At 34.2% G+C, this 24,998-nt stretch overlaps 2 protein-coding genes across 2 annotated transcripts in view; one reads left to right on the plus strand and one right to left on the minus strand.

Moving 5' to 3' along the window:
• The first annotated feature begins 4,065 nt into the window (after nt 1-4,065).
• Nucleotides 4,066-16,187, plus strand: Gnpnat1 (glucosamine-phosphate N-acetyltransferase 1). The gene is made up of 6 exons (XM_076848377.2): nt 4,066-4,316; nt 10,164-10,331; nt 11,465-11,527; nt 12,886-13,013; nt 13,854-13,915; nt 14,971-16,187. The coding sequence occupies exons 2-6, from the start codon at nt 10,178-10,180 to the stop codon at nt 15,116-15,118; spliced, it is 555 nt and encodes a 184-aa protein (XP_076704492.1). The 5' UTR covers nt 4,066-4,316; nt 10,164-10,177; the 3' UTR covers nt 15,119-16,187.
• Nucleotides 16,188-17,769: 1,582 nt separating this feature from the next.
• Nucleotides 17,770-24,998, minus strand: part of Styx (serine/threonine/tyrosine interacting protein) — a 33,643-nt gene continuing 26,414 nt past the window's right edge. The window contains exons 10-11 of the mRNA XM_076848378.2: nt 23,395-23,488; nt 17,770-20,894 (exon numbers count right to left, since the gene is read on the minus strand). Of these exons, the coding sequence (XP_076704493.1) occupies nt 20,821-20,894; nt 23,395-23,488 (168 nt within the window). The 3' untranslated portion in view covers nt 17,770-20,820. The remainder of the gene's footprint in view (nt 20,895-23,394; nt 23,489-24,998) is intronic.

Below are 24,998 nucleotides of genomic sequence, written 5' to 3' on the forward strand. Positions count from 1 at the left end.
ACATAGATGGGATATAATTTCTCATTTTTCTGAGTACTTTAGGAGTGCTATTCAGGAAGTCAGGTCCTAAGCTGACATGATGAAGATTTGGGTTTAATACTAGGTGCAGGGTCTCTGTTCTAGTGCCTAAGTCTTTGATCCACTTTGAGTTGATTTTTGTACAGGGTGAGAGATAGAGGTTTAATTACATTTTGCAACATATGGATTTCCAGTTTTCCCGGCACCATTTGTTGAATAGGCTATCTTTTCTCCAATGTATGTTTCTGGTGCCTTTGTCTAGTATAAGATAACCATATGTGTATGGGTTTGTCTCTGTGTCTTCTATTTTGTAACATTGGTGTACAGGTCTATTTTGGTACCAATACCACACCCTTTTGTTTCTGTTTCTCTGTAGTGTAGATTAAGGTCTGGTATTGTGATGCCTCCTGCTCCACTTTTCTTGCTAAGGATTGCTTTGGCTACTCTGGGTCTCTTGTTTTCCCAAATGAATTTCATGATTGCTTTTTCGAGTTCTATGAAGAATGTCATTGGAATTTTAATGGGAATTGTATTAAATCTGTATAACAGTTTTGGTAGAATGGATGCCACATCTTTAATCCTACTTTTATGTAGGCAAAAGTGGAGGCAAAAAACATATGCAGGCAAAAGTGGAGTATAAGTCCTTGTTACAACACTAATAGTTTTCTTACTTATCTTTTATAATTTTTTTTAGTGGTCCTAGGTGAAACTATTTAAATTTGTGGTTTGATGTTATGGAAAAATTGAACTACTTTATTAAGTTCTTACTTTCAGAAGTCTACAGGACAAAATAGCCTCACCCACACTAGAAGGAAAATTAACTGTTTCATTTGCCTTATGGAAATAATAATGCTCACTCTACTTCACAATATCTACTTAAGGATCAAATGAAATAATTTATGAACATGTATAGAGAAATGTGCCATATTTCATCAAGTCTTAGACATATCCATTTTATGACACACTATTAGTTTATGAAACTAAAGAAAGAAACAATGTGGCCCATTTAAAGCTGTAATAAATTTTCTTATCACAAAACTTATTTGTTTATTAATACTAGGGATTAAATCCAGGAGTGCTTTACCACTCAGTTACATTCCCAGTCCTTTTTATTTTTAATTTTGAGACAGGGTCTCACTAAATAGCTGAGGCAGGTCTTGAACTTTTTTTAAAAAATATTTTTATATTTCTTTGTAGCTGTACACAATAACTTTTTTATTTATTTTATATGGTGCTGAGGATTGAACTCAGGGCCTTGCACATGCAAAGGAAGTGCTCTACCTTTGAGCCATAACCCCAGCCCCATTGAACTTATGATCCTCTTCCCTCAGCCTCCTGAGTTGCTGGGATTACAGGCATGCTACTGCTCCTGGTATTTACAACTTTCACTAGTTACTAAAAGAGCTTTTTTATACTTAGTTAGATAGGGACTATTATGTTGAATACTTGTGCAAACAATAAGAGAAAAATATAAATGAAATCAATTGTTTAAAAGCTATTCTTAAAAAAATTGTGGCAGGGGGGTTGTTGAGGATTGAACTCATAACCGCATACATACTAACCATGTGCTCTACCACTGAGCTATGTTCCCAGTCCCTGACTAAGGTATTAACTTTTTGATGAGTCCAACATTTCTGAATTAGTTTTCAACTCAATCATTGATATCCATGTTTTCCTACATAATACCCTTATTCAAGCAGTCAAGAATACTGATGATGCAGCACTTCTTATACACATCCATAAATAAAAGTCACCAAAGGACAAACCAGTGATTCCATTAAAATGGAAGTTGAGACTGTCCCATGGCTACCTTGGTCTCCTCATTACCAAGCAGACTAACCATCAAAGAGGGAATTACCTATAGTGCCCACAGTGACTGATCTTGACTAATCAGGAAAAATTGGGTTGCTGTGGCACAATGGAAGTCAGGTGTATACAAAAGACCTCATGGAGTATCTCTTAGAACTCCTGTGTTCTGTGATTTAATTGATTATATTTCACTCTACCTATTAAAATTCCAATGACATTCTTCAAAATGTACAGGATTATTTCAGGAGAAACTCACTGAAAATATTTACCAGAAATCTTTTTTGCATGTGTGTGTGTGTGTGTGTGTGTGTGTGTGTGTTTTACTGGACATTGAACCAGGGGTGCTCTACCACTAAGCTACATCTCCAGAGCTTTTTTTACCAAAAAAAAATTAAATAATTTTTTGAGACAGGGTCTTGTTAAGTTGCTGAGGCTGGCCTTTAACCTGCCATACTCCTGCCTCCATCTCCAAAGTCACTGGGATTACAGGCCTACCCCACTGATAAGAAAATGGGGCTATTAAGTATGGAGATTCCTCAGAAAACTTGGCATCGAACCACCATTTGACCTATTTATCCCACTCCTCAGTATATACCCAAAGGACTTAAAATCAGCATACTTATAGTGACAAAGCCACATCAATGTCTATAGCAACTTAATTCACAATAGTTAAACTACGGAACTAACCTAGGGGTCCTTCAAAAGATGAATGGAAGAAAGAAAATGTGGTATATACACAATGAAATATAACTCACCCATAAGGAAGAATAAAACTATGGCATTTGCTGGTAAATGGATGGAACTGGAGACTATCATGCTAAGTGGAAAAAGTCAATCCCCTAAACCAAAAGGCCAAAAATTCTCTCTGATATGCAGATGTTAACACACAATAAGGCAGGGGTGGGTGCAGAACTTCATTGAATTGGACAAAGGGGAATGAGGGCAAGGGAGGAGGGATAGAAATAGAAAAGACAGAATAAATCAGACATAACTTTCCTATTTTTATGTATGAATACATGACCAGTGTAACTCCACATAATGTTCAACCACAAGAATGAGATCCTAATTAGAATAAGTTATACTCCATGTACATATGTATGTATGTCAAAATACATTCAAGTGTCATGTATATTTAAAAAGACTAAAAAAAGAAAATGGGCTATTATATGTTTAAGATTAGTAGTGTGTACATGACTTCTTATTTCTTTATGCCTTATATATTCTTTTGTATTTATGGAGGTAAAATAGGATAAATACATAAATTTGGGGGCCATCAGTCTCATTGATTTCTGAAGCTGTGAGAATTCATGAATCAATAACCTAAATTTAAATCTCACAAGTGAGCCCAAAACAATTTCTGACTGAATATCTATGGTGTTAACTCTTTGAACACTTTTCCTTAAAAGAGTACTCTGTAATTTCAATAAGTAAGAGTTACTAAGCTATGTGACTTGTAAATTACTTAATGTCTCAAAACCTGTTTCCTAATCTATAAAAAGGACACTTTGGAATGGGAGCTGGGAGGAAAAAGACTTTTCTTATCCTTATCAGGGTTTCTCAACCTCAGCAGCACTGACATTTCAGGCCAGAGACTTTGTTGCAAGGTGCTGTCCTATGTACCCTAAGAAGTCAGCAGCCATCCTGGCCTCTATTCTTCTCTGCCCTCCACCATCCAGAGATGCCAGCACCAACTCTCCCCTTCCAGATAAGAGGTTGAAAACGCTCCAGGCATTGCCAATGTCTCCCGGGAGGCAAATCACTGCAGTTGAAAATCACAGTGCCAAACTCGTGTTCATCCTCAAAGGTTCTGAGAAAAAAATAAAACGACGTTTCCAATGGACTAGAACGCAGAGGCCCCAACATAGTTTCAAGAAGGCAGAAACCATGAGTCAAAAACCTGGGAATGAGGAGCTATGAGCTGTCCATGAGTAACCCAAGTCCTAATGGACTCATCGTGAGAAAATAGGCAACAAGGGACTAACTAAAAGGACAAGAGGCCAAGCTGGTCACCACTTAACGCTGCTTAGCCGGCTCCCACATAGACTTTTCCCACATAGACTCCCACATAGGTTTTCCGGGAAAACCGAGACAGTGACGCCGCCAATAAGTCGGCAAAGAACCAGGGGGAGGTACACTGGAAAGGAAGGCTTGTGCGTCCCGCACCGTCGCCCCGCCCTGACGCGCCGCGTGCCTCGCCCAGCGCCGGCCCTCCTGGCCACGCCCCCCGGCAGGCTCCGCCCCACCCCATCGCCACGGGTGGCTCCTCGGCCTCTGCCGGCGTCCGCCTATGCGCGGCGCTGCGTGAGCTGCTGGTGAGGGAGGAGGTGTTGGCCCTGCCACGTTTGGGTTGCGGTTCCCGGCTGTGGCGCGGGCGGTGCAAGAGGAGGTGGGGCTGCCGCTGAAGCCGGATCCGGATCCGGTGCTGTGTAGCTGGGTGGAGGAGAGTCCCACGCGTGCGAGAAGGAGCACCAACGGTTGGGCCTCTGCAGGTGAGAAGGGGCCCGGTGTCCAGAGGGCGTCGAGGACTCGTCTTCAGGTTTACCGAAAGCCGAGGAGGGCTAGGCCCCGAAGGGGTTCTGTTTATCTTCGCCAGCTGTGTGCAATTGGCGGTGTCGAGCGCGGTTCCCAGGAAGTTGAACCGACGCGCTCCGGGAGCAGAGGTTAAGGATGATGGCCAACGGTCAGGCCATTCAGGGGTCCTGGCCTGGCAGAGCAGAAACTTGGACTGGGGTCGAGCTAACTCCACTCTCGGGCTTTGGCGTGGGAGATGGAGACCCTTGCTCTCCGTTTCTGCAGCCAACTGACCCACTCTCCCTTCTCGCGTCCTTTCCTGGGGTATCCCATAGTGGTGGGAGCCATTGAGGACACTCTCCTGATCGCTCTGAAGATCACCGACTATATCAGGGGGCCTTCCCCGGGAAGAGAGGGATATCCTTTGTGTCTTTTCTCAGGACTTCTGCCCCTAGAAACAGCGAGTATTATGTGATTTCTATTGTACTAGCTGGTGTTTATGTAAGCTGAACTCTTAAAAAATTTCACATTAAATTGAAAGGGCAATTATGAGATTCATTTTGTTAGGCTAATCACTTTAAATGAATCCAGAATAGGTCTCAGGAAATCATTTACATGTTTTAGACGGGATTTGATGAATAGGGGAAATAACTACCAGTCAGTACCATTTGGTACTTACTTTATAGTAGCGCTCAACGTGGGAAACAAGATTCTAGTTCCAGTTTATTTATTACAGTGAAGCAAGTCTTGAAACTCCTTTGTGTTCCAGCCTCCTCATCAGTCGACTGGAAATAATGTCTAGATGTTAGAAATTTAATGCTATCAAAAGATACTTTTGTAAATTGGTGCATTTGAGCGCTTTTATCAGCAAATGTTCTTTGTAAATCTTCATGTCCAGTGTCCATTACTTGTTGCTCTCAATTGCTTCTAGGAGCAACTTCTCCCCATTTGTATTCTAATCTGATATAGAGGCTGGGAAACCATCTTATTTAAATTGTGTCTAAAAGTACTCAAATTAATGAAAGTTTCTCAATAGTAGTAAAAATGAATTTGATGTATGATTTTTGTGATACCACTTGTGACAGTGTAGAAATGTTTTTCCCTTGAAATATGATCTCCAGTTAAGTCTTACATCATTCATTATTCGTTATTCATTCATCAGATATTTACTAGGTTAGGCTAGGCAATCCTGGCCTTGTAAATGCATGCTAATTTAGCAGTTAAACAGAAAAGTTTCTTGAGGAATATTTAAGGGGGCTTAGGGTTTTTTGCTTTTTCCTTTTTTAAGGGATTTTTTTCCCCACATAACCAAACTTCAAGAAGTACAGAAGTAAAGGTGGATTAAGTTACAACAGGGTGAAGAATCTTAAAACCATTATAACTTTTTCAGTCTCCACATGTCTACTATTTTCTATAGTTCTGTTTTTTGTTTGTTTTGGAACTGGGGATGGATTGAACTTGGGCACTCGACCACCTAGTCACATCCCCAGCACTGTTTTCTATTTTATTTAGAGATAGGGTCTTACTGAGTTGCTTAGCGCCTTGCTTTTGCTGAGGCTGGCTTTGAAACTCGAGATCCTCCTGCCTCAGCCTCCAGAGCCGCTGGGATTACAGTTTTCTGACTATAAAATTAGGTTCTTGAGGAGGCTGAATACATAAATCTCATCTTCATAGTTTCCTGACCAGAAAGAGGGTTCTTCCTCTCTTGCTCCATGTTGTAAATCTTAATTAAATTATATAAAGACTTTCGGTTCTTATACTTTTAGCTGGATCAGTCAATCACTGCATTATTTATTTAGTAGCTAGTGTTACATATGGAATTAAAATTTCTTAAGCAGGGAAGGAGGGGGAATGGGGGGTAGTTAAAGATGGTGGAATGAGATGGACATCATTACCCAAGTTCATGTATGACACAAGTGGTGTGACTTTACTTTGTGTACAAGCAGAGAAATAAAAATTTGTGCTCCATTTGTGTACTGTAAATCAAAATGCATTCTGCTGACATGTCTAACTAATTAGAATGAATAAATTTTTTAAATTGCTTAAGCAAAAAATTATTATTGGCAAATTGTGGTAGTCATTTGTTTACAATTCTTCCATCTCCCTTCTTCCTTAGTACAGTTTCATTGTAGAAAGAGTGACTTTCCCACTTTTTGACTTTGTTCATAGCTAGTTGTGGAGACTTTTAAGAATTGCCCTTTTTTTTTTTCTCCTGCTTGCCCCTTTGAATTTCTGACCTTTGCCATGAGGATGGCCTGACTCAGGGATACCCAGCTTCTTCAGCAGTTATTTACTGGTTTATTATAAAGGATATTACAAAGGATACAGATTTAGAGTTGTTTAGGGTGAGGTATGTGGGAAGGTGTGCAGAACTTTCATGCCCTCTGAACCCACCACTTTCCAGGAGCCTTCACATATTCAGCTATCTGGAAGTTCCAGGGTTTACTTTTAAAAATTCAAAATAATATAAGGCCATTAATGATGATAAGATTCAGCTTTCACCTTTAGTGAAATTTCTTAGTTTTGAGTATCTGTGGATACCTTAAAATGCTAAAATATTTTATAAGCCAATTAAAATTATCTGTTTAGTTCTTTCGGTACCAAGGATTGAACCCAAGGTGTTCTATCACTGAGCTACATTGCCAGTCCTTTTTATTTTGAAACAGATTAGTCTGAAATTCTCATTTTCCAAAGTAAAGGTAACCAAGTACTGATTGATCATGTACAATAAAGAAGGAGATTCCTCTACTTCATCTACTTTTAATTTATCTTCAGTGGAATAGTTAAGAGTCTGAAGTCATTCTGCCTAGCAGGACTAGCCACATAATCTGTAGGGACCCGTGCAAAATTAAAATGCAGGGCACTTAAGTGCTGGGCCCCATATAGATCCAGGGCCTGTGAAGCTGCCCTATTGCTTTGTTTTAAATTCTAAATTTTGTTGCTTATTGGCACTGGTATCTTGAACAAATTACTGTGCCTGCTTCCTTGTCTGTAAAAGAGGGATAAAATCATTATGTATCATTGATTGTGTTTTAAAGAGTTAACAAGGGCTGGGGATGTGGCTCAAGCAGTTAGCACGCTTGCCTGGCATGCGCAGGGCACTGGGTTCGATCCTCAGCACCACATAAAAATAAAGATGTTGTGTCCATCAAAAACTAAAAAATAAACATTAAAAAGTTCTCTCTCTCTCTTTAAAAAAATAAATAGTTAACAAATACCAAGTATGCAAGTGTCAGCTAGTAGTGCTTTATCACTCATAGAACAGGACCATCTGGTTAGAGAAAAATCACAGAACTATAAATATTTACTGATGAAATTCATTAAAGGCTTCACAGGCTAATTCTTCTGTGTAATTTCCTCATGAAATTAGTAACCCTTTTTGTGTAGCTTCCAGTCAACATTTTATTATAAATTCTGGCAACTTTAAGGCAAAAGGGAATCTAGTTAAACTTAAGTTTTGTTAATATTTATCTAAATTCCCTTTTGAGGTTTCTTTAAATGTCATGCTTATATATGTGAAATAACATGATCAAATGTTTTAATAGTCCCTTGAGAAACTAAAAAAATTTACTTTTCCCAGCATATTAGTTGGACACCAGCAGATCTACATACCTGAAAAAAAACAATATTTTTTGCCCATCTTTCTCATGAGATTTTATACAGCAGCTTCAATGGTCCAACTACCAGGGACAAATACTAAAATATATGCCTATGAAAAACCTGTTTAGGATGGATGATAAGCTTATTAATTTGATATGAGAGTTTTAATCATCACAGTTTACATTCTTTCTTCAATATTGTTCAAGTTAGGTATAGTGTTACAGCACAACTTGATCTGAATTCTGAGGGGGAAAAATGCTTAGTATTCTATGTAATAAACTACATTTTAATTTTTTCCTATCCAAGAAGAGTAACTTTTGGCTTAATATAAACACAACAACCTGTCATTCTTTTTATAGTCCCTGTATCCAGCAGTGCCTAAATCATGAATTAAAGGCAAAAAGAACTTGTAAAATGAATTTTAAATTTATTACTAATTAGAATGTATCTTGCTTTTTTGTGGTATGCCACATATTTTAAGTGCTTGCTTGTATATAATAATTCTTTTCAAATTTGTGTAATTTCATCTGTATTTTGCAAATGAGGAAACACGATTCTAAGAGCTTAATTACCTTAACCAAGATCACAATTGACATTTGAATTAACGAGTCCACTTGTTTCCATGCCCTGTCTTCCTAAATTTTGTGACCTCAGGCAAAATATTTAATATCACTGTACCTTTATTTCTTCATCTGTTGAAATGGAGATAACAACACCTAGTCTGTAGGATTTTTGAAGCAAATGACTTAGTAATACGTCAAGTCCCTTGAACAGTGCCTGGCATGAAGTAGGTGCTGAGGAAGTATTGAATTCTGTTTTTACACAACACTAACTTCCCAAAGCCTATACTAACCTGCAGCATTACCTGTATAGTTACATAGAAATTTAATAAGAAGGGCTGGGGATGTGGCTCAAGTGGTAGCGCGCTCGCCTGGCATGCGTGCGGCCCGGGTTCGATCCTCAGCACCACATACCAACAAAGATGTTGTGTCCGCCGAAAACTAAAAAATAAATATTAAAAAAAATTCTCTCTCTCTCTCTCTCTTTCTTAAAAAAATAAAATAAAAAAAATAAAAGTCACTGTTCACATAATTAAAAAAAAAAGAAATTTAATAAGAAAAGTTAAGTCTATTTGCCATAAAGCATGTTATGACTTATAAAATAAGTATTTAAGTTATGAGAAAATTGCTCTTTCAATAAATGTTTCTTTATAGGAATAGAATTGAAAGGGTATAGGACTAGAAATGAAAGTTTTTTATTTAGTCCCTGGATGAGCAGGAAGATCCTGTTTCTTTGAGCAGCTCTGTACTCTATTGAAGTGCTCCTCCCACCCCATTTTATACTTCATAAAAATTTTCATCTTTCCCTACTGTTTTATCTATTATTTAGTCTGTTTTATTAGATCACTAGTGAGAATCTGCCCATTTCTGAATGTTCAAAAAAGCATACCATAATTGGTCATTTTTCAATAGCATGAAAACACTGACTATTCTTAAACTGCATAGATGTAGCTGAGTAACTTATGTTACAGATTTTTAGAAAATCTGTTATGAAAACAAAATTTAGCTTTAGTGTCTTATCTGTCATAGCTAAGACCAGTATTGCTATGAACACAAAATAATTCAGTAATTAGCATTCATCATGATTAATATAAAAAAGTGATATGCTCAATAAGTCTTTACACTTAACAATCCCACTTTCTGATAGTAAGCATGACATGTGTGTGTGTGTGTGTGTGTATGTGTGTGTTCTACTGGGGATTTAACGCAGGGGCACTATATCATTGAGCTCTATCCCAGTCTTTTTTTTTTCTTTTTTCTTTTTTGAAATAGGATCTTGCTAAGTTGCCAGGCTGACTTTGAACTTTCGATCATTCTGTCTCAGCCACCAGAGTTCCTAGGAATACAGACACGCATCAACAAGCCCAACAAAGCATGATGTAAAAATACAACCACACCCACACCCACACCCACACCCACACCCACACCCACACCCACACCCACACCCACACACATTGAGAGACCAAGAGATCAATCTGTAGTTGGGGCATTTGAAATTAGATTCTTGGTAGGCTAAAGCAAAATAGCTTGTATAACTGTTATAGAATGCTTCATTAATTTTATCATCAACCATAATAATTTTTTCTTTTAGTAATCAAAATGCCTTAACATTTAAATTTTTCTTTTAGTAATCAAAATGCCTTAACATTTAAATTTTTATTTTAGACCTTACTGGAAAGATGAAACCTGATGAAACGCCAATGTTTGATCCAAGTCTACTCAAAGAAGTGGACTGGAGTCAGAATACAGCAACATTTTCTCCAGCCATTTCTCCAACACATCCCGGAGAAGGTTTGGTTTTGAGGCCTCTTTGCACTGCTGACTTAAATAGAGGTATGGAATCACTCCGTTAGGAAATCCTGGTTAGAATTATAGTTGGCCTTCTGTTTTCTCTATAAACATGACACTGATAAATTTTAAAAATATTTGTCTTTAGGATTATTTTTAGACTTCATTTTTTAGTGATTGGAAAATTGAATTTTGACCAGTATATGTTTATGATAAATATATTTTCACTCTATAATGAAATATACATGTCTATCATGGCTAAGACTAAATAGTTCTGTGAAATAGTTCAAATGACTTTAACATAACAGTGCTACTTCCAATTATTCATAATTGCATACTTGTTTGAAAAGTCTTTTTGGAAGGAGCACTATTATATTAAAGTCATTTGAACTATTTCACAATACTATTATAACATATTAGATCTTTTTAAGAAGCCAGATGGGAAATGAAAGTAGAGATAATTTTCCTTGGTTAAGTTGAAAAGCTTGTCTGTTTCTGTCTACTTATTTTTTTGGGTGTGGCAGGGATACTAGGGATTGAACCCAGGGGCACTTAGCCACTGAGTTACATCCCTGGCCCTTTTTAAATTTTTTTTTATTTTGAGACAATCTCTCTAAGTTCATTAGGGCCTCACTAAGTTGCTAATGCTGGTTTTGAACTCAAACTAACTTAAACCTTGTTAATCAAAAGTCAGCATTTTACTTCTCAGTTTACTTCTGGGTAAGAAACCTGAAGAAACATAATTTTGGTCAAACTAATTATTGAGTCTAGAAAAGACTCTCAAAGTTCTAAGTGTACTTTTAATATTAGATTTAATAAAATTATGAATCTTTAAAATTATAGTCAACAATGTTATATTATTTATATTTTGATAAATGTTTTATATCTGTTCATAGTAAGAAATTGGGAAAAGTTGGCATTCCTTGTACTGAATTTAACAAAGAGTATGTCGAAAAAATATACATAGTTTGTACTATTCCAAAAATTTTGTGCAGGCAAAAATGTTATTCAAATATTTTATTACCTTTATTGTATGATTCAAGAAATAGTTAAGTGATGATTATGGAAAATTTGGAAAAATGATTGCCCATATTCACAACTTAACATATTACTTCTTTTCATATTTTGTCTTCCCTTTTTGCCTTTCCTCATGACTTGAAATCTGGTCTTCAAACAAGGTTTTTTTAAGGTACTGGGTCAGCTAACAGAGACTGGAGTTGTCAACCCTGAACAGTTTATGAGTAAGTACTATAGCCTCTGTTTCCTGAATAAAATTAAAGGGAAGTAAGATTTTATTTTTGTTTAGACCACTGTTCAGTGCCTGCTTGTTTTTGTTCAAACAGCTGGAAGTTATTCAAGTAATAGATTAGCTATTTTTATTTTAATGTTTAACTTGTAGAATCCAAATATAGTAACTACCTTGTTTTGCAAAATACCTACATTTACAAAAAAGACTTTTAATTTATTGTAGTATTTCCTTCCATATGATTAGATTATTCACAAAAATTTCATTACCAACCTTCCCCTACCCACAAAATTCAAGAGCATATGTACTTTTGTTCTTATATTGAATTTCAAGGTTGGCAGGTATTCGTCAGTCTAGCCCACTACCCCGACCCCAGTTTTTTTTTTTTTTGGTGCTGGGGATTGAGCCCAGGATCTTCTACATGCATCCCCATCCCAGCTTTTGAGAAAATGGATATCCAGAGAGATCCATGTCTTACTCAAGACCACAGATATAGTTATTAGTAAGGAAAGGACCAGAACTTCAACTTCATCCAGTACTCCCAACACTGCCCTTCCTGTTTCCTACAATTCTTTATTGCTTTTAGTAGGTAAGTTTGTTTTGTATTCTGACTCTGGTAAAAATGAAGGTCAACATTTTCCAATTCTCATTTATGTATTTCTTCTTCCCACTACCTCTCTGTACAAATAAACAGTACCAAGACCTATTAGGTTTGGTTTTTAACTTCTGAATTTCTCTTTGCATGCATATCAGATTCATTGAGAAATTCTTTTTTCAGCAATATAAGCATTAATAATCACTTAAGGGGAGTGGAGCTATGCTCCTCTTATGTGACTTTGGAAAAACTACTTGGAAATGGAGACATTTTTCACTTACTTTTAAGATGCTTTCAAAACATCTAAAAGAGCAAGTATGTAATTTTGAAATCACAAAAGGAAAATAAAAAAATTGTTAAATTTTGAAATTACAGAGTACACATTCTTAAAATCTGCAAAGTTTGAATATCTGTTGAGTACATATTAAATAAAGTATTGAAGTTTTAATTAGTCATAAAAATAGCAACATATACAATTTGTATGTATTTTAAGTACTATTAATCTAAAATAACTGTCAATCTTACTATATTTTGCTAGCAGATTATTTTGAATGTATGCACCATAGTCCAATTAATATTGACTGTTGATATTTCGACTCTTTGGTTGTTTGGATAATATGCTTTTAGAAATGGAATATAAATTACTATGGTAAAATAGCTTTAAGTATTTAATAATAAATCATCCAATTTTAGTATTTTTATGGCACCTAATAAAATAAGTCTACCATGTAACACTCTTTGTTTTCCAATTTCTATAGAATCTTTTGAGCATATGAAGAAATCTGGGGATTACTATGTTACAGTTGTGGAAGATGTGACTGTAGGACAGATTGTTGCTACAGCAACTCTGATAATAGAACATAAATTCATCCATTCCTGTGCTAAGGTATGTGCTCACATTAATGCTTGTGAGTAAAATGGGTGTTTTCTAGCAAAAATGACTTTGAATTTCTGCTAGACAAATGTTTTCTTACTGCTTTTCATTGCTTTCTTAGAAATCCTTTAGCAATAAGCAATTTCCTGGTGTGTTTCTGAGAATTATAAATGAAAGAAAACATTAAGTATATTAACTGCTTACTAAACTTGTTATATAAAGGTTTTAGATTTGACATAGTCATAGAAAAACCGGGTTTCATTAAATTCAGGAGTAATGTTTAGAATCCCTAATGTTGTTTTTTCCAAAAATAATACTTTGTACTGCATTAGCAGAAATTTCTTATTATTTTCCTGTTAGTAAAGATTGCAGAATACTATGTCTTTCAATTCTCATAAAATTCACATGATATAATAAATATATAAAAAACCCAATGAAATGAAAATAAGAACACATGGGAATGTATCATGTGCTTTATGAATTTGGGGGTGGGGGTTAAGCCACTAGAAACTGATAAAATTTTACTTGTCTATCTGAAACAAATTTTTATTGAGCAGGGTAGAAAGATGGATGTACTGTGTTTATGGAAAGATTTTGTTTTTGGTGATACAGATTCTGAGATTTGCTTTAATACAATGGAGTGGGAGAGATTGGGGATATAACCAGAAAATGATTAAACTAAAAGTTGATTATTTTTATTTCCTTTATGGTAATAAGTTAAAAAAATTCATTTTGGTTCTTATGAAGTTCAAGTTTACAAAACATTATCAATAAATTCTTACCAACTATCACTTGGTTTATCTGAAAACAAAACTGGATGAGTAGTCCTAAACACTGTAAACTATTTTTCAGAGAGGAAGAGTAGAAGATGTTGTTGTTAGTGATGAATGCAGAGGAAAGCAGCTTGGCAAATTGTAAGTAAACAAAGAAGGCAACTCTGGGTAAACTGGATACTCATTTCATTTCATTTCTTGCTAAAATGCCTGTTAATTTTTTTTTTCCCTTTTTGAAGTTCTTTTTGGGCTACATTAATTCTGAATTAATTTTTATTCTGTAGCTTGGAATTGAATTTAATGACAAAAATATTAAATAGTTTCAGAGTTTGAAAACTGAAAGCATACTGTTAACAATAGTCACTTTTTTTTTTTTTTTTTGGTATTAGGGATTGAATCCAGAGTCACATGCACTGAACTATGCACCAGACCTTTTCAAATTTTCTGTTGAGCCAGAATCTAAGATGAGGTTAGCCTCAAACTTGAGATCCTCCTGTGTCAGCCTCTCCACTAGCTGGGATTACAGGTGTACACCATCACACCTGGGTAGATCACATTACATTTTAAAAGAATGTGACTCTTTTAAGGATTTGTAAAGATGTATACTCTTTTGCTTTGTGTACATCTGTTATTAAACCTATGTTGATTTAAAAATTATTAATGGGGCTAGGGATGAAGGTTAGTGTTGAGTACATTCATGTGGGCAACCCTTGGGTTCCATCTCCAGTACCACAAACAAACAAAATTAAAGAACGAAACTATTAAAAGTACCGATTTTATGTTAGAAGGCTGTATACTATCAATTACTTTGAATAGATTTATAACAAAGACTTATAATAAAGACCTTTTATTAAATAATTTTGGACATATTTTTACACAAGTTGATAGTCTTCAGTGTTAACATGAATAAGTACCTTTAAAGAGTTTTGGGTAATTTATCTTGTTTACTAATGAGCTGGAGGGTAATTTATCTTGTTTACTAATGAGCTGGAGGTTACAATCAGTATTTTTGAAACTAAGTAAAAATGCTTTGGTGATTTAAATGCTTATTGACTTATAATTTGCCTATCATAGCATATTTATACCTATTTCTAATAAAGACCGAAGTTTTGTTTTTCTGTAACATCAATTCACATTGTTATTGAAATTCATTTTAATAAATGCTGTCTCCTCACTTTCCCTTTTTAAAATTTTAGGTTATTATCAACTCTTACTTTGCTGAGCAAGAAACTGAACTGTTATAAGATCACTCTTGAATGTCTACCAGAAAATGTTGGTTTCTACAAGAAGTTTGGATATACAGTATCTGAAGAAAACTACATGTGTCGGAGGTTTCTACAGTAAAAATCTTGAGAGGATCTAATGCTATAGCACTTCATTCTTCCTACAATAAAAAAACATTTTTGTTACTGCAACCCAGTGACCTCCATAATGCTGGACTGAAAAAACATTGGACTACTACAAGTTTAATGACATTTAGAAGATTACTTTAAGATGGTGGGACAGTCTGTGAGTTTAGATTACAAATGAATATTATCAAAGGAGATGATTTTTAACCAAAGGAATATATTTTTAACTTGAATCTTTTCTTGCATTGTATTTTTCTAAAATTTGGCTTCATTTCTTGATAGTCAAGAGTATGGGTAGTAAGGAGTTATAGGTCTGCTATCTTTGCTGCTCATTTTTAAAAAGTATACATTCACAAAATTAAATATTTTGTTTCAAAGAAACATCTAAATAAACCTAGAGGTGTATCATTTCTCACATATTATAGGAATTTGGATAAATTATTAGAACTAAGTTTGTCCATCTTAATGTTGGCAAACAACTTTGTCAACATTGTAAAGAAAGAAAAAATAGCTTATAAAATGTGACAAGATTTTAAGTACAGTAGTTTAAATGTTTCATTAAAAGTTCATATAGTTCCTATGGAGATCAAGTACCACCTGTCTTACTGTGAAACAATCAATTTGCCCAAGGGCAAATAAAACAGGCCATCCAAGGTATGCTTTTGTGGAATTGTGTGTGGTACTAGTGATTGAACCCAAGGTCAAGTACCTTTTTAATAGTGAACTAGCAACTCTAGGCATAGCCTAGTTTCTCTTTTCATGGGTATCTGAAACCTTTCTTTTGTCAAACATTTTTATGAAACATGGACAGATTATAAAATTTGAGTGATATTTAAAAATGTATGGTACTATAATTGCCACATTGTTAAAATACTGATGGAAGCTTTTATATTTAATGTGATTATAATGGTACTATTATTCTGATCATTATCTTGTTTTGATTTTATTTATTTCAATTATTTTTTAAAGTTGAAGAATTAGATACTTATTAATGGTTCTAATCTTTTGCATTCCATGTTACATTAAACCTGTTCATATAAATTGTCTGTTAAAATCGTGCCTGTTGCTTTTCTTGAATGTATTATTGAACTATTAGATTCATTCATGGTTCATGACATTTCAGTTTTGTGTATTCTTTGTAAGGACCACCTGTTTCTCACCTCCGATTCATACCACATCAGTTGGGTTTCCCTCCAAACAGTCAGCTAAAATTGGCTTTCCAAGACAACAGAAATCCTTCACCAATAAGGTACACTACTCATATGCTGACCCATTTATCCAGATGAACCCATCTGCCTATAGTGAAAGCAGTAAAATTTGTTCTTTTTTTTCAGGAGTTTTAAAATCTTAGTTGTAGCTTCATTAGGTAAATTCAGGTAATTAAAAACCCATATTAAGTAAGCCTAGTAAAAAGTTGAAATTAAATTCTTTATTAAACTTCTTACCACTGAACTATTTGAAGTAAAATTATCTATTAGGCTGGTATTTCAATAAATCCCATTAAATTGTGTTCTTCAGGTCTTCTCTTAAATCCCCCCTATAGGAAATAGAGTTATAGAATAAGGCTTAGTATGTAAAAATCGTGTTACTGCAGAAAACAGTACTCTAGTTTTAGTTATCAAAATGTTTATTTCTAATTCGTATTGTGAGTAAACGAGTATGAAAAAAATCTGTATTTAATATATAAACTATATTAACTTTTTTGTTAGCACTTTTGTTTTTGAAAAGGTATAATGAATGGTAATTCTGATTTTTAGGTGACCCATATTTTTTGTTTATGTTTCATTAATCTGAAAATGTAGTGGACTATCCCTAAAATCTGGATGCATTTAAGGATCACTGACCTGTTACAGTTTAGTCAGCAATATTTTGCTCAGTGTTATAGTTTAGATGGGATCTTAGATTTGATTAAGCAAAGTGGATGAGGGAGAGAAGATGGTACTAAAAAATCAAGTTTTTTTTTTTAATGGACTAAAAGTGGTGGTATAAATGATGTACCTATCCTTCCTTCAGACATGAATTCCCAACTTGCTCAACTAACTGGAATTTGGGGCTTGCAGACATTTTTGAGTGTGTATTGACCACAAGGTTTTGAAAGATATTCTTGTTTCTCAATATGCAATGTTCATTCACCTTTTTTAATCTGTAGGAGTAAAACTGGGTTATTTTTACCCAGAGAATAAGTAAAGAAGTCCTCAGGCATCAGCAGGACGCATGAACTTTTCAGTATTTTTGAGGTATAATGGCACAACAGTTTTAATACAACCACCAATCTTCACAAAATAATTTTAATACTTTGTGCCTCGGGTAGCAGCATTTTGCACTATGACATTCCTATACATACATAAGCATTTTATCCAAGTACAAATGTTAAAAGCAGAGTAATGTAAGCAATTGCTTATACAAAGGTAAATAGACACTGTAATGTTTTCTTCTTGAATCATTTTTGCTGCATAGTAAATTGCAATTACATGTCAGTATGTTACTGATCTATAGAATACACTTTGAATTGTGAGGTATGGCAACTCCCTCTGAGAGGGAGCTAACATGTAAACCTGAATATTTTGAGCGAGTTTTTTTTTTTTTTTTTAATAGCTGCCATGAATGGGAAAGACAAAAAAAATCCAGCACTCAAATACCCTAGAAACTTATTTTCCTAATAAATAAATTAAAATATTTTAGTAATTCTTAGCTACTTCCTATTATTATCAAAGAATGGACAAAGGTAAATACTGAAGTGAAGCTATGTAATGGAATTATGGATTAAACCAATTATTTAAAAAAGAAATCCGCCAGGTAACTGCTCATTTACTTTACATCAAGCTGAGATCCTCATAGATACATCTCAACTTTATAATTCAAGACTGCAGTTAAATACTTCTAATTCACTTGAATTACCAGGGTAATAAGACAATTAGGAACCTTATATTTTCTTGAAAAGGACATGCTTAACGATTTCTGACATTACTTCTAAACTCAAGATTCCTAAGCACAAAATCCCCCCGCAAAATGAGTATTCTGCTCTAAAAGTTAATTGGTTGAGAATTGGTAGCAAAAGCTATCACAGTTTAACATTTCCACCAGAGTAGATACAAATAAACATAAGTATTGTTTAAATACCTAATGGATAACAAATTAACATGAACCAAATAACTGAAATTACAAGAATACGGTCATTCCAGTTTGACTATTTTCAGTATTTTAAGTTTCACATTTTCAAAATGGATAGTAATGTAGTTTGCCTACATTTTGATTCAATTTCATTTTAAATATTATGCCTGGATTATATATTTAAGGTTAAAATAGGGTGATATCTCATACATTATTCAAATACTCTAAAATAAATCATGATTAGTTAAGTTAATCATAATTATCTATCATAAAACATCACTGGAAATAAAAGCACAAAAATGAGACCAAATAGAATAAAGAACAAGTAGAGTTACAAAAAAGCTAGTTGAACACTAAGTGGATAAAGAGATCTAAGGGGTCAGGGGACTTGCAATGTTCTTATAGGAAAGGGTAAACCTCATGTTTTGTTCCATTAACATTGTATGCAAGATGATAGTACTGTTTTCTAGATTGAGACTGTCTTTAGTATATAGTGCTGGGCAGGCACTTTAGTGACAACATAGAAATGATAGTGGTTAGAAAAAGAAAAATTACCCAGCTACAAATTGGTATCACTAGCCAAATTTGTATTTCTTTGCCAGACTCCTATAGAGGATATGTATTTTTATAAAGTGAATTAAATAAAAACTTCAACTGCCTAATTTTTAAATATAAATTTGCTTTTACGAAGATTATAGCAGTTTCTGTTAGAGATTGCAAGAGATGTTTGCTGACCTGTTCAATAATGATCTACATACAGGAAAGCTGTGGTATCTGATTTTTTACCAGCCAGAACTTTTGAACATCCAATGCAATCTTGACTTCACTAGATCACTACATAAAATGTTGTAATCACACAACAGAATACTGGACCACAATGGGGTTAATAATATGCTATTTTCAGAGTGGTAAGAGAAGAGAAGATGGCCAATCAGAAGAATACCACATGTCAACAGGACTCAACAGTAATTTCAATAAATTTTCACTGTCCACTATGGGGGATAAAAGTTTTTTTTTCTTCTTCTTCTTCTGTATTATTACATCATAGGAAAATAAGTAAGTAACCTGATGTAATAAGTTACCTTGAAAAGTACACCTCCCTTGGTACTATGGGAATGCAGAGATTTCATTCCCATCAGTAAAGCACCTCAAGAGAGGACTGAGAAAAGTGAGATACAAAGTTTTGTTTGTGCTACACCTAAAGTCATCAACTATAAAAAGTTAAAAACTTCCCTCACATCACACTTAAGATAGTAAAAATGTTTTTCTTAGAACAACTATTGTACATATAAATAAAAGTATGAAGAACTAAAGATTCATAAAGTGACTGCTAATGCAAATTATGGGGGGAAATTTGGATCAACTCAAAGAACTGATTAATTTACTAATTTAAGAACCATTAAAACTACCCACAAATCATTTCCCCCAATAAATCCTTCTTCAAGAAGACGTTCTGTCTGAGCTAGAATAATCTCACAGAATCATTAATACAACATAAAACAGTGAATGTTCCATATTTCAAAAAATTTAGTAACATTTTCTTTAAGCCTCACCCGTTCAGTTTAAGCTAATTTTTAAATATTTTTTTAAAAATTACAGAAAAATGTTAAGAACTCTTCAGTGTTCTACATACTAACTTAGAGGTCATGAGAATTTAATTTTCTTCAAAAATAATTCAAGGCACTTTCTTTTTGGGGACTTCATTTAGAAAAAAAAATAGTGCTACATCGATTTATCACATTCTATTTAGAACCATTTTGGACAAAGGTCAAAAGAGCTAGACAATTCTGAAAAGAACAAATACAAATTTGGCTTAAAAGAAAAAAGCAAAATAGAAAGTCACTTGAAAATTGAACACTCTCCTTGTTTTTTAGCATCTGGTAATATAAAGCAAAACATCTTTCTTTGATCATTAAAAACCTTTTTTTCCTATAGAATATACAAATTATGAAAGGAAGCATTTACTTAATTTAAATTACAGTAAAGATAGTTGGTTAATGTCATGATTGAAAGAATACTAATAAAGAATCAAGAAATTTTAAAAAATAAAATGGTAAGTAACTGAATTATAATAAAAAATGTGACAGATTCCTGTATTTTGTTAATGTTTCTGTAAGAGGCTCTATCATAAAACTGAACTGTAAAATTATTTTAAAAATGTAATACATAGAACACAAAATGAATTTTTAGCAAACCTTAGGAAATTCTTGTTATAAATTACCCAAAATTTATAAACAAATCCCCCCTAACTTGCATTTTGTTTAAAGTAATAACTTTATATCATACAAATAAATTTCAAGTATGAAAAGTGCATTATTGCAATAATACCTCTTTGCAAGTCCAAAGTTCTTGGTTTATAATAAACTGTAAAGTGTTTAAAAAAAAGTAAAACCATCAGTGCCATCTATTGCAGAAGTCCAACATCTTCTTAAAATGTTGCTCAACAAGTTGCAGAGAAACATGTCTGGAAGCAACATATAATTGCAAAGAAACTACTTGTGTCCTTACCATTTTACATTATTATTATTATTTCTAGAATTGTCTCCTTTCCCAATAGAAATTCACACCCTTTGTGTTTGTCTTCAGTCAGCCATTCTGTGCAGTTGCTACTTGCATGTTTCCAAAATCATCTTCTTCCTCATGTGTTCTTTTCAAACTGCCTAAAGTTATTGAGTGAATGTAACATGAGAAAGTAAATAAATTCATGTTAGAATGTTACAGCCAGTAAAAATCAGTTTTTCATCAAGTGATACCTTGTACACACTATAATTTCACAACTGAATTTATAGCAAACTTTAGTGATTATTATTTTGTAAATTACCCAAATAACTTTTTAACTTCATGACTGGGTATATTTTTCCCGCTGAAACTTTTAAGTATGTTTTAGATATAGTATATAATAAGCTTTAATTTTTTTAACTTATTCAGAGGACAAACTCTAATATGAACCTAATGTTTTGGTATAAAATTAACAGACTGAAGATTAAAATGAGGCTAAATGCAAATGCTGTTTTGAGTTTCAGATGAACTTCAAATGTTGAGGGGCTAGTCAAAGAGTACATTAATCATGTTCTCCTGACATCTAAGCTGTTCTCAAGAATAGGGAAAGTGACCACTCAGAATGGCAATCATCAAGAATACAAATAATAATAAATGTTGGTGAGAATGTGGTGGGACAGCAAGTTCATACAACCACTCTGGAAAACAGTATGGAGATTCCTCAAAAGACAAGGAATGGAACCACCATATACCTAGCTATCTTACATCTTAGTATTTATCCCAAAGGCCTAAAATCAGCATATTACAAGTGATACAGGCACATCAATATTTATAGCAGCCAAGTTATGAAACCAGCCCAGGTACCTGTCCACAAATGAAGGGTAAAGAAAATGTGATATATATATATGCAATGAGTTTTACTCAGCTCAAGAAGAATGGAATTATGGCATCTGCTGGTCAATGGATAGAATTTGAAAACATCATGCTAAGTGAAATAAGCCACACTCAGAAATCAAGGGTTGAATGTTTTCTCTTATTTGTAGAAGCTAGAACAAAGTAAGGGTGGGAAAGAAGGGGTGGGGAAATCCTATAAAAACAGAAGGGAGATCAGTGGAGTAGAGGAAGGGGATTGAGGAGAAGGGAGGAAGTATGGGAAGAGAGGAATGGTGGAATGACAGACTGACCAAATTATGTTATGTGTATATATGAATACACCAGTGAATTTAACCTTTATGTATATCTATAAAGCACTAATTTTTAAAAAAATAAATAAGCAGAAGGAAGACCAGTACAACAAAGGAAGAGAAACAGGGAGAGGGAAGAAAGGAAGTACTGGTGACTGAAGTGGGGCAAACTGTATTCCATGCTTGGATGATTATGTCAATGAACCCTAATGTTATGTATAACTATAATGCACTGATAAGAACAAAAAAAATAATAGGGAGAGTAATATGATGCATTCTAGGTGAGAAAAAAAAACTACATGGAAAATCTGCAGAAAACTGTTCCTCTTAATCAGGAATCATGAGAAACAGAAAAATCAAAAGGACTTTATGTCTGGTAACCTATTTCCTACTGTGGAATAAAGTCAGTGAAATCTTTGGTAAAGGAAACACATAATCACAACTATCTATATAAAAATAAGCCTGGACACAATGAAAAGAATGGACCAAATTAAGTTTGGATAGGAGGCCAATATACCTGATAAAGATTGTGATTAAGGGTACCATTAAAAAAGGGAAAGAATTTAAAGATACTGATAAAACAGACCCTATAGGATGAAAAAAGTGATTAGTAGGGCTTGGGCTATAGTTCAGTAATAGAGCAACTGCCAAGCACATGTGAGGCACTGGGTTGGATTCTCAGCACTGCATATAAATACATAAAATTTTTTAAAAAAGAAAAAAAAAGTGATTAGTCAAAGGTGGCAAAAGAAAGAACAGTCACTGATAACCAGGAACTTGAGCCTCAGGGAAGAATATATTGCCTATCACTTCAGGCAATGCAATACAGAGGAAAGACTTGTGGATCAGATCACCTATGCTCCAATTTCAGGTAAGTAACCTGTTAATTCTTCCTTATAGGGTTGTTTTGTTAAAGAAGACTTAAACTGTATGACAGAGAAATTATAAACAAATGTGATGAGTAGTCTAGTCTATTAGTTGAATGAGAAAAATGAGGGTAGCAGGGTCTTGGAAAAGGAAGATAAAGGTTTAAAACATTTTGCGAGCACACTTGGATCCTGACTTTGAAAATGAGGTGGGTTTTGGGTGCTTCTAAAATAGCAAAGGAGAGGAAAAGATCAAAATACTGATGGCCACAGAAAAAACCCATATTAGTTAGCCTTTGAACTAAAACACACCTGAAAACAGGTTTGTATTAACTATCATTTATTTTTAATAAGATCACTTGTTATTCAGACTTCTGTTATTATCTTAATCTAACTGACTAAGCATAGGGGAATTCACACAGTTCGTTATAACACAGATTCATTATAAAATTAATGCTTTTGAAATTATTTGAATTCAATAGTTTACCAAGTTTTCTGAACATTTAAACTTTTCAGCATAACTTCTAGCAAACAATGTATGTAACTTTTCTCCTTTTTTTAAAAAATAGAATTCTCTCCAGCTTTCTCTTCTAAAAAGAAAAAGTTCTTACCTGTGGTACCAGAATGTACAGATAAGGACCTTTCTATCTGGAGTGGTGACATCATCTGTATTGTTAATTTTGCTAGGTAAATGGCTTCATATTCCTAAAAAAAGATTTTAATTAACTTGGATATACATTTATATTCTTCACAAAAACAGTGATTGATTTGCATATTATTGGTTTTCTTAGTTTACAATGAAAACACTGGCCCACATATTGTAAGAAAAATTGAGGTTTAAATTTCTATCTCATAATTGCTGATAACGATAAAATCCAGGTCATGCCAAAAGCTTGACCTCCCAGTCCGTATGTGTCCTTGTCTACTGGGGCATTAGCTATAATAATCTCTAATTCTGTCTGTTGTGAGCAAAAACAAAACAAAACCAACCAAAAACTGAAATGGCAATCTCATTAAATGGTTCTAAGAATGAAAAGAAATAAAATTCAGTCAAAATAAATGCTATAGTGGGGCATGGTAGTGCATGCCTGTAATCCCAGCGACTCAGGAGGCTGAGGCAGACAAATCACAAGTTCAAGGTCAGCCTCAACAACTCAGTATATGACCCTGTCTCAAAATGAAAAATAAAATAAAATAAAAAGAGATGGGGACATGGCACAGTGGTTAAGTACCCATGGATTCAATCCCCAGCACCTAAAAAAAGTGATACTGTTGTAAAATATTTTAAATATCAGATAAATGAGTCATTTAATATACTTAAGTGTATATCCTTTTCTCTAATTCTTTCAAGACAATATTTTTTTTTCTCTGCTTCCAGTTAAAGATGGAAGAATCAAAGAATTTCTGTTTCTATTCCTTTTCTGAAAACAAGGAAAACATTTGATGAAATTAGGAAACACTACTAAACCTGAATAGAAAAATGAGGAAAAAGGGATTGATCACCAAGCAGATAGCGGTAAGTGGTTATGTTACAGAGGGAGGAGAACTTAGAAAGGAGCTTCAAAAGGGCTTTAGGGATCATGGCAAATAATCAATTTCTTAACCTGGGTGATGGTTACATGGATGCTTATTTAAATTTTATGTATTTTCTATGTATGTACTGATTTTCATAATAAAATTTCTAAAAAATGGAACCAAACTCAATTAGGCAGAGAAGATGACTGTCTTATTGGCTATCTCAGATAAAGTAGGTACTGTTCATAGTTTTTCAAAAATAAGATTTAACATAGATTCAACAAGCCTTTGAGTAGTATGACAAAGTCAGAAGAATGAGTAAGATATGGGAAAAAAAGCAATGTTGGAGGCATCAGAATACCAAACCTCAAAGTGTACTACTGAGCTATACTAACAAAAACTGCATATTTTTTATTAGCATAAAAACAGACATATAGACCAATAGAACAGAAAACACAAATGAACCCACAGATATGGGTTGTCTGTCATCTGACCCTTAACAAAAGTGCCAAAACACGTTAAAGACAGCTTTTTAAATAATAGGTGCTGGGAAAACGGGTTACCCATGTATAAAAGAATGAAACTAGCTTCCTTTCTCTCATCCTGCACAAAAAATCAAGTCTAAATGGATCAAAGACTAGAAATTAGACCAGTCACTGCAACAGAGAATACCAGGTCAACACTCCTACCTACAGGTGCT

The sequence above is a fragment of the Callospermophilus lateralis genome, chromosome 3 (assembly GCF_048772815.1).
Source record: "Callospermophilus lateralis isolate mCalLat2 chromosome 3, mCalLat2.hap1, whole genome shotgun sequence".
In the NCBI taxonomy this organism is placed as follows: Eukaryota; Metazoa; Chordata; class Mammalia; order Rodentia; family Sciuridae; genus Callospermophilus; species Callospermophilus lateralis.

Bases quoted from the DNA above. Each gene is read 5' to 3' on its own strand.
- Gnpnat1 (XM_076848377.2), top strand. From the start codon at position 10,178: ATGAAACCTGATGAAACGCCAATGTTTGATCCAAGTCTACTCAAAGAA. The intron at 13,014-13,853 runs GTATGTGCTCAC...ACTATTTTTCAG, and splicing joins TCATCCATTCCTGTGCTAAG to AGAGGAAGAGTAGAAGATGT. The intron at 13,916-14,970 runs GTAAGTAAACAA...TTAAAATTTTAG, and splicing joins GGAAAGCAGCTTGGCAAATT to GTTATTATCAACTCTTACTT.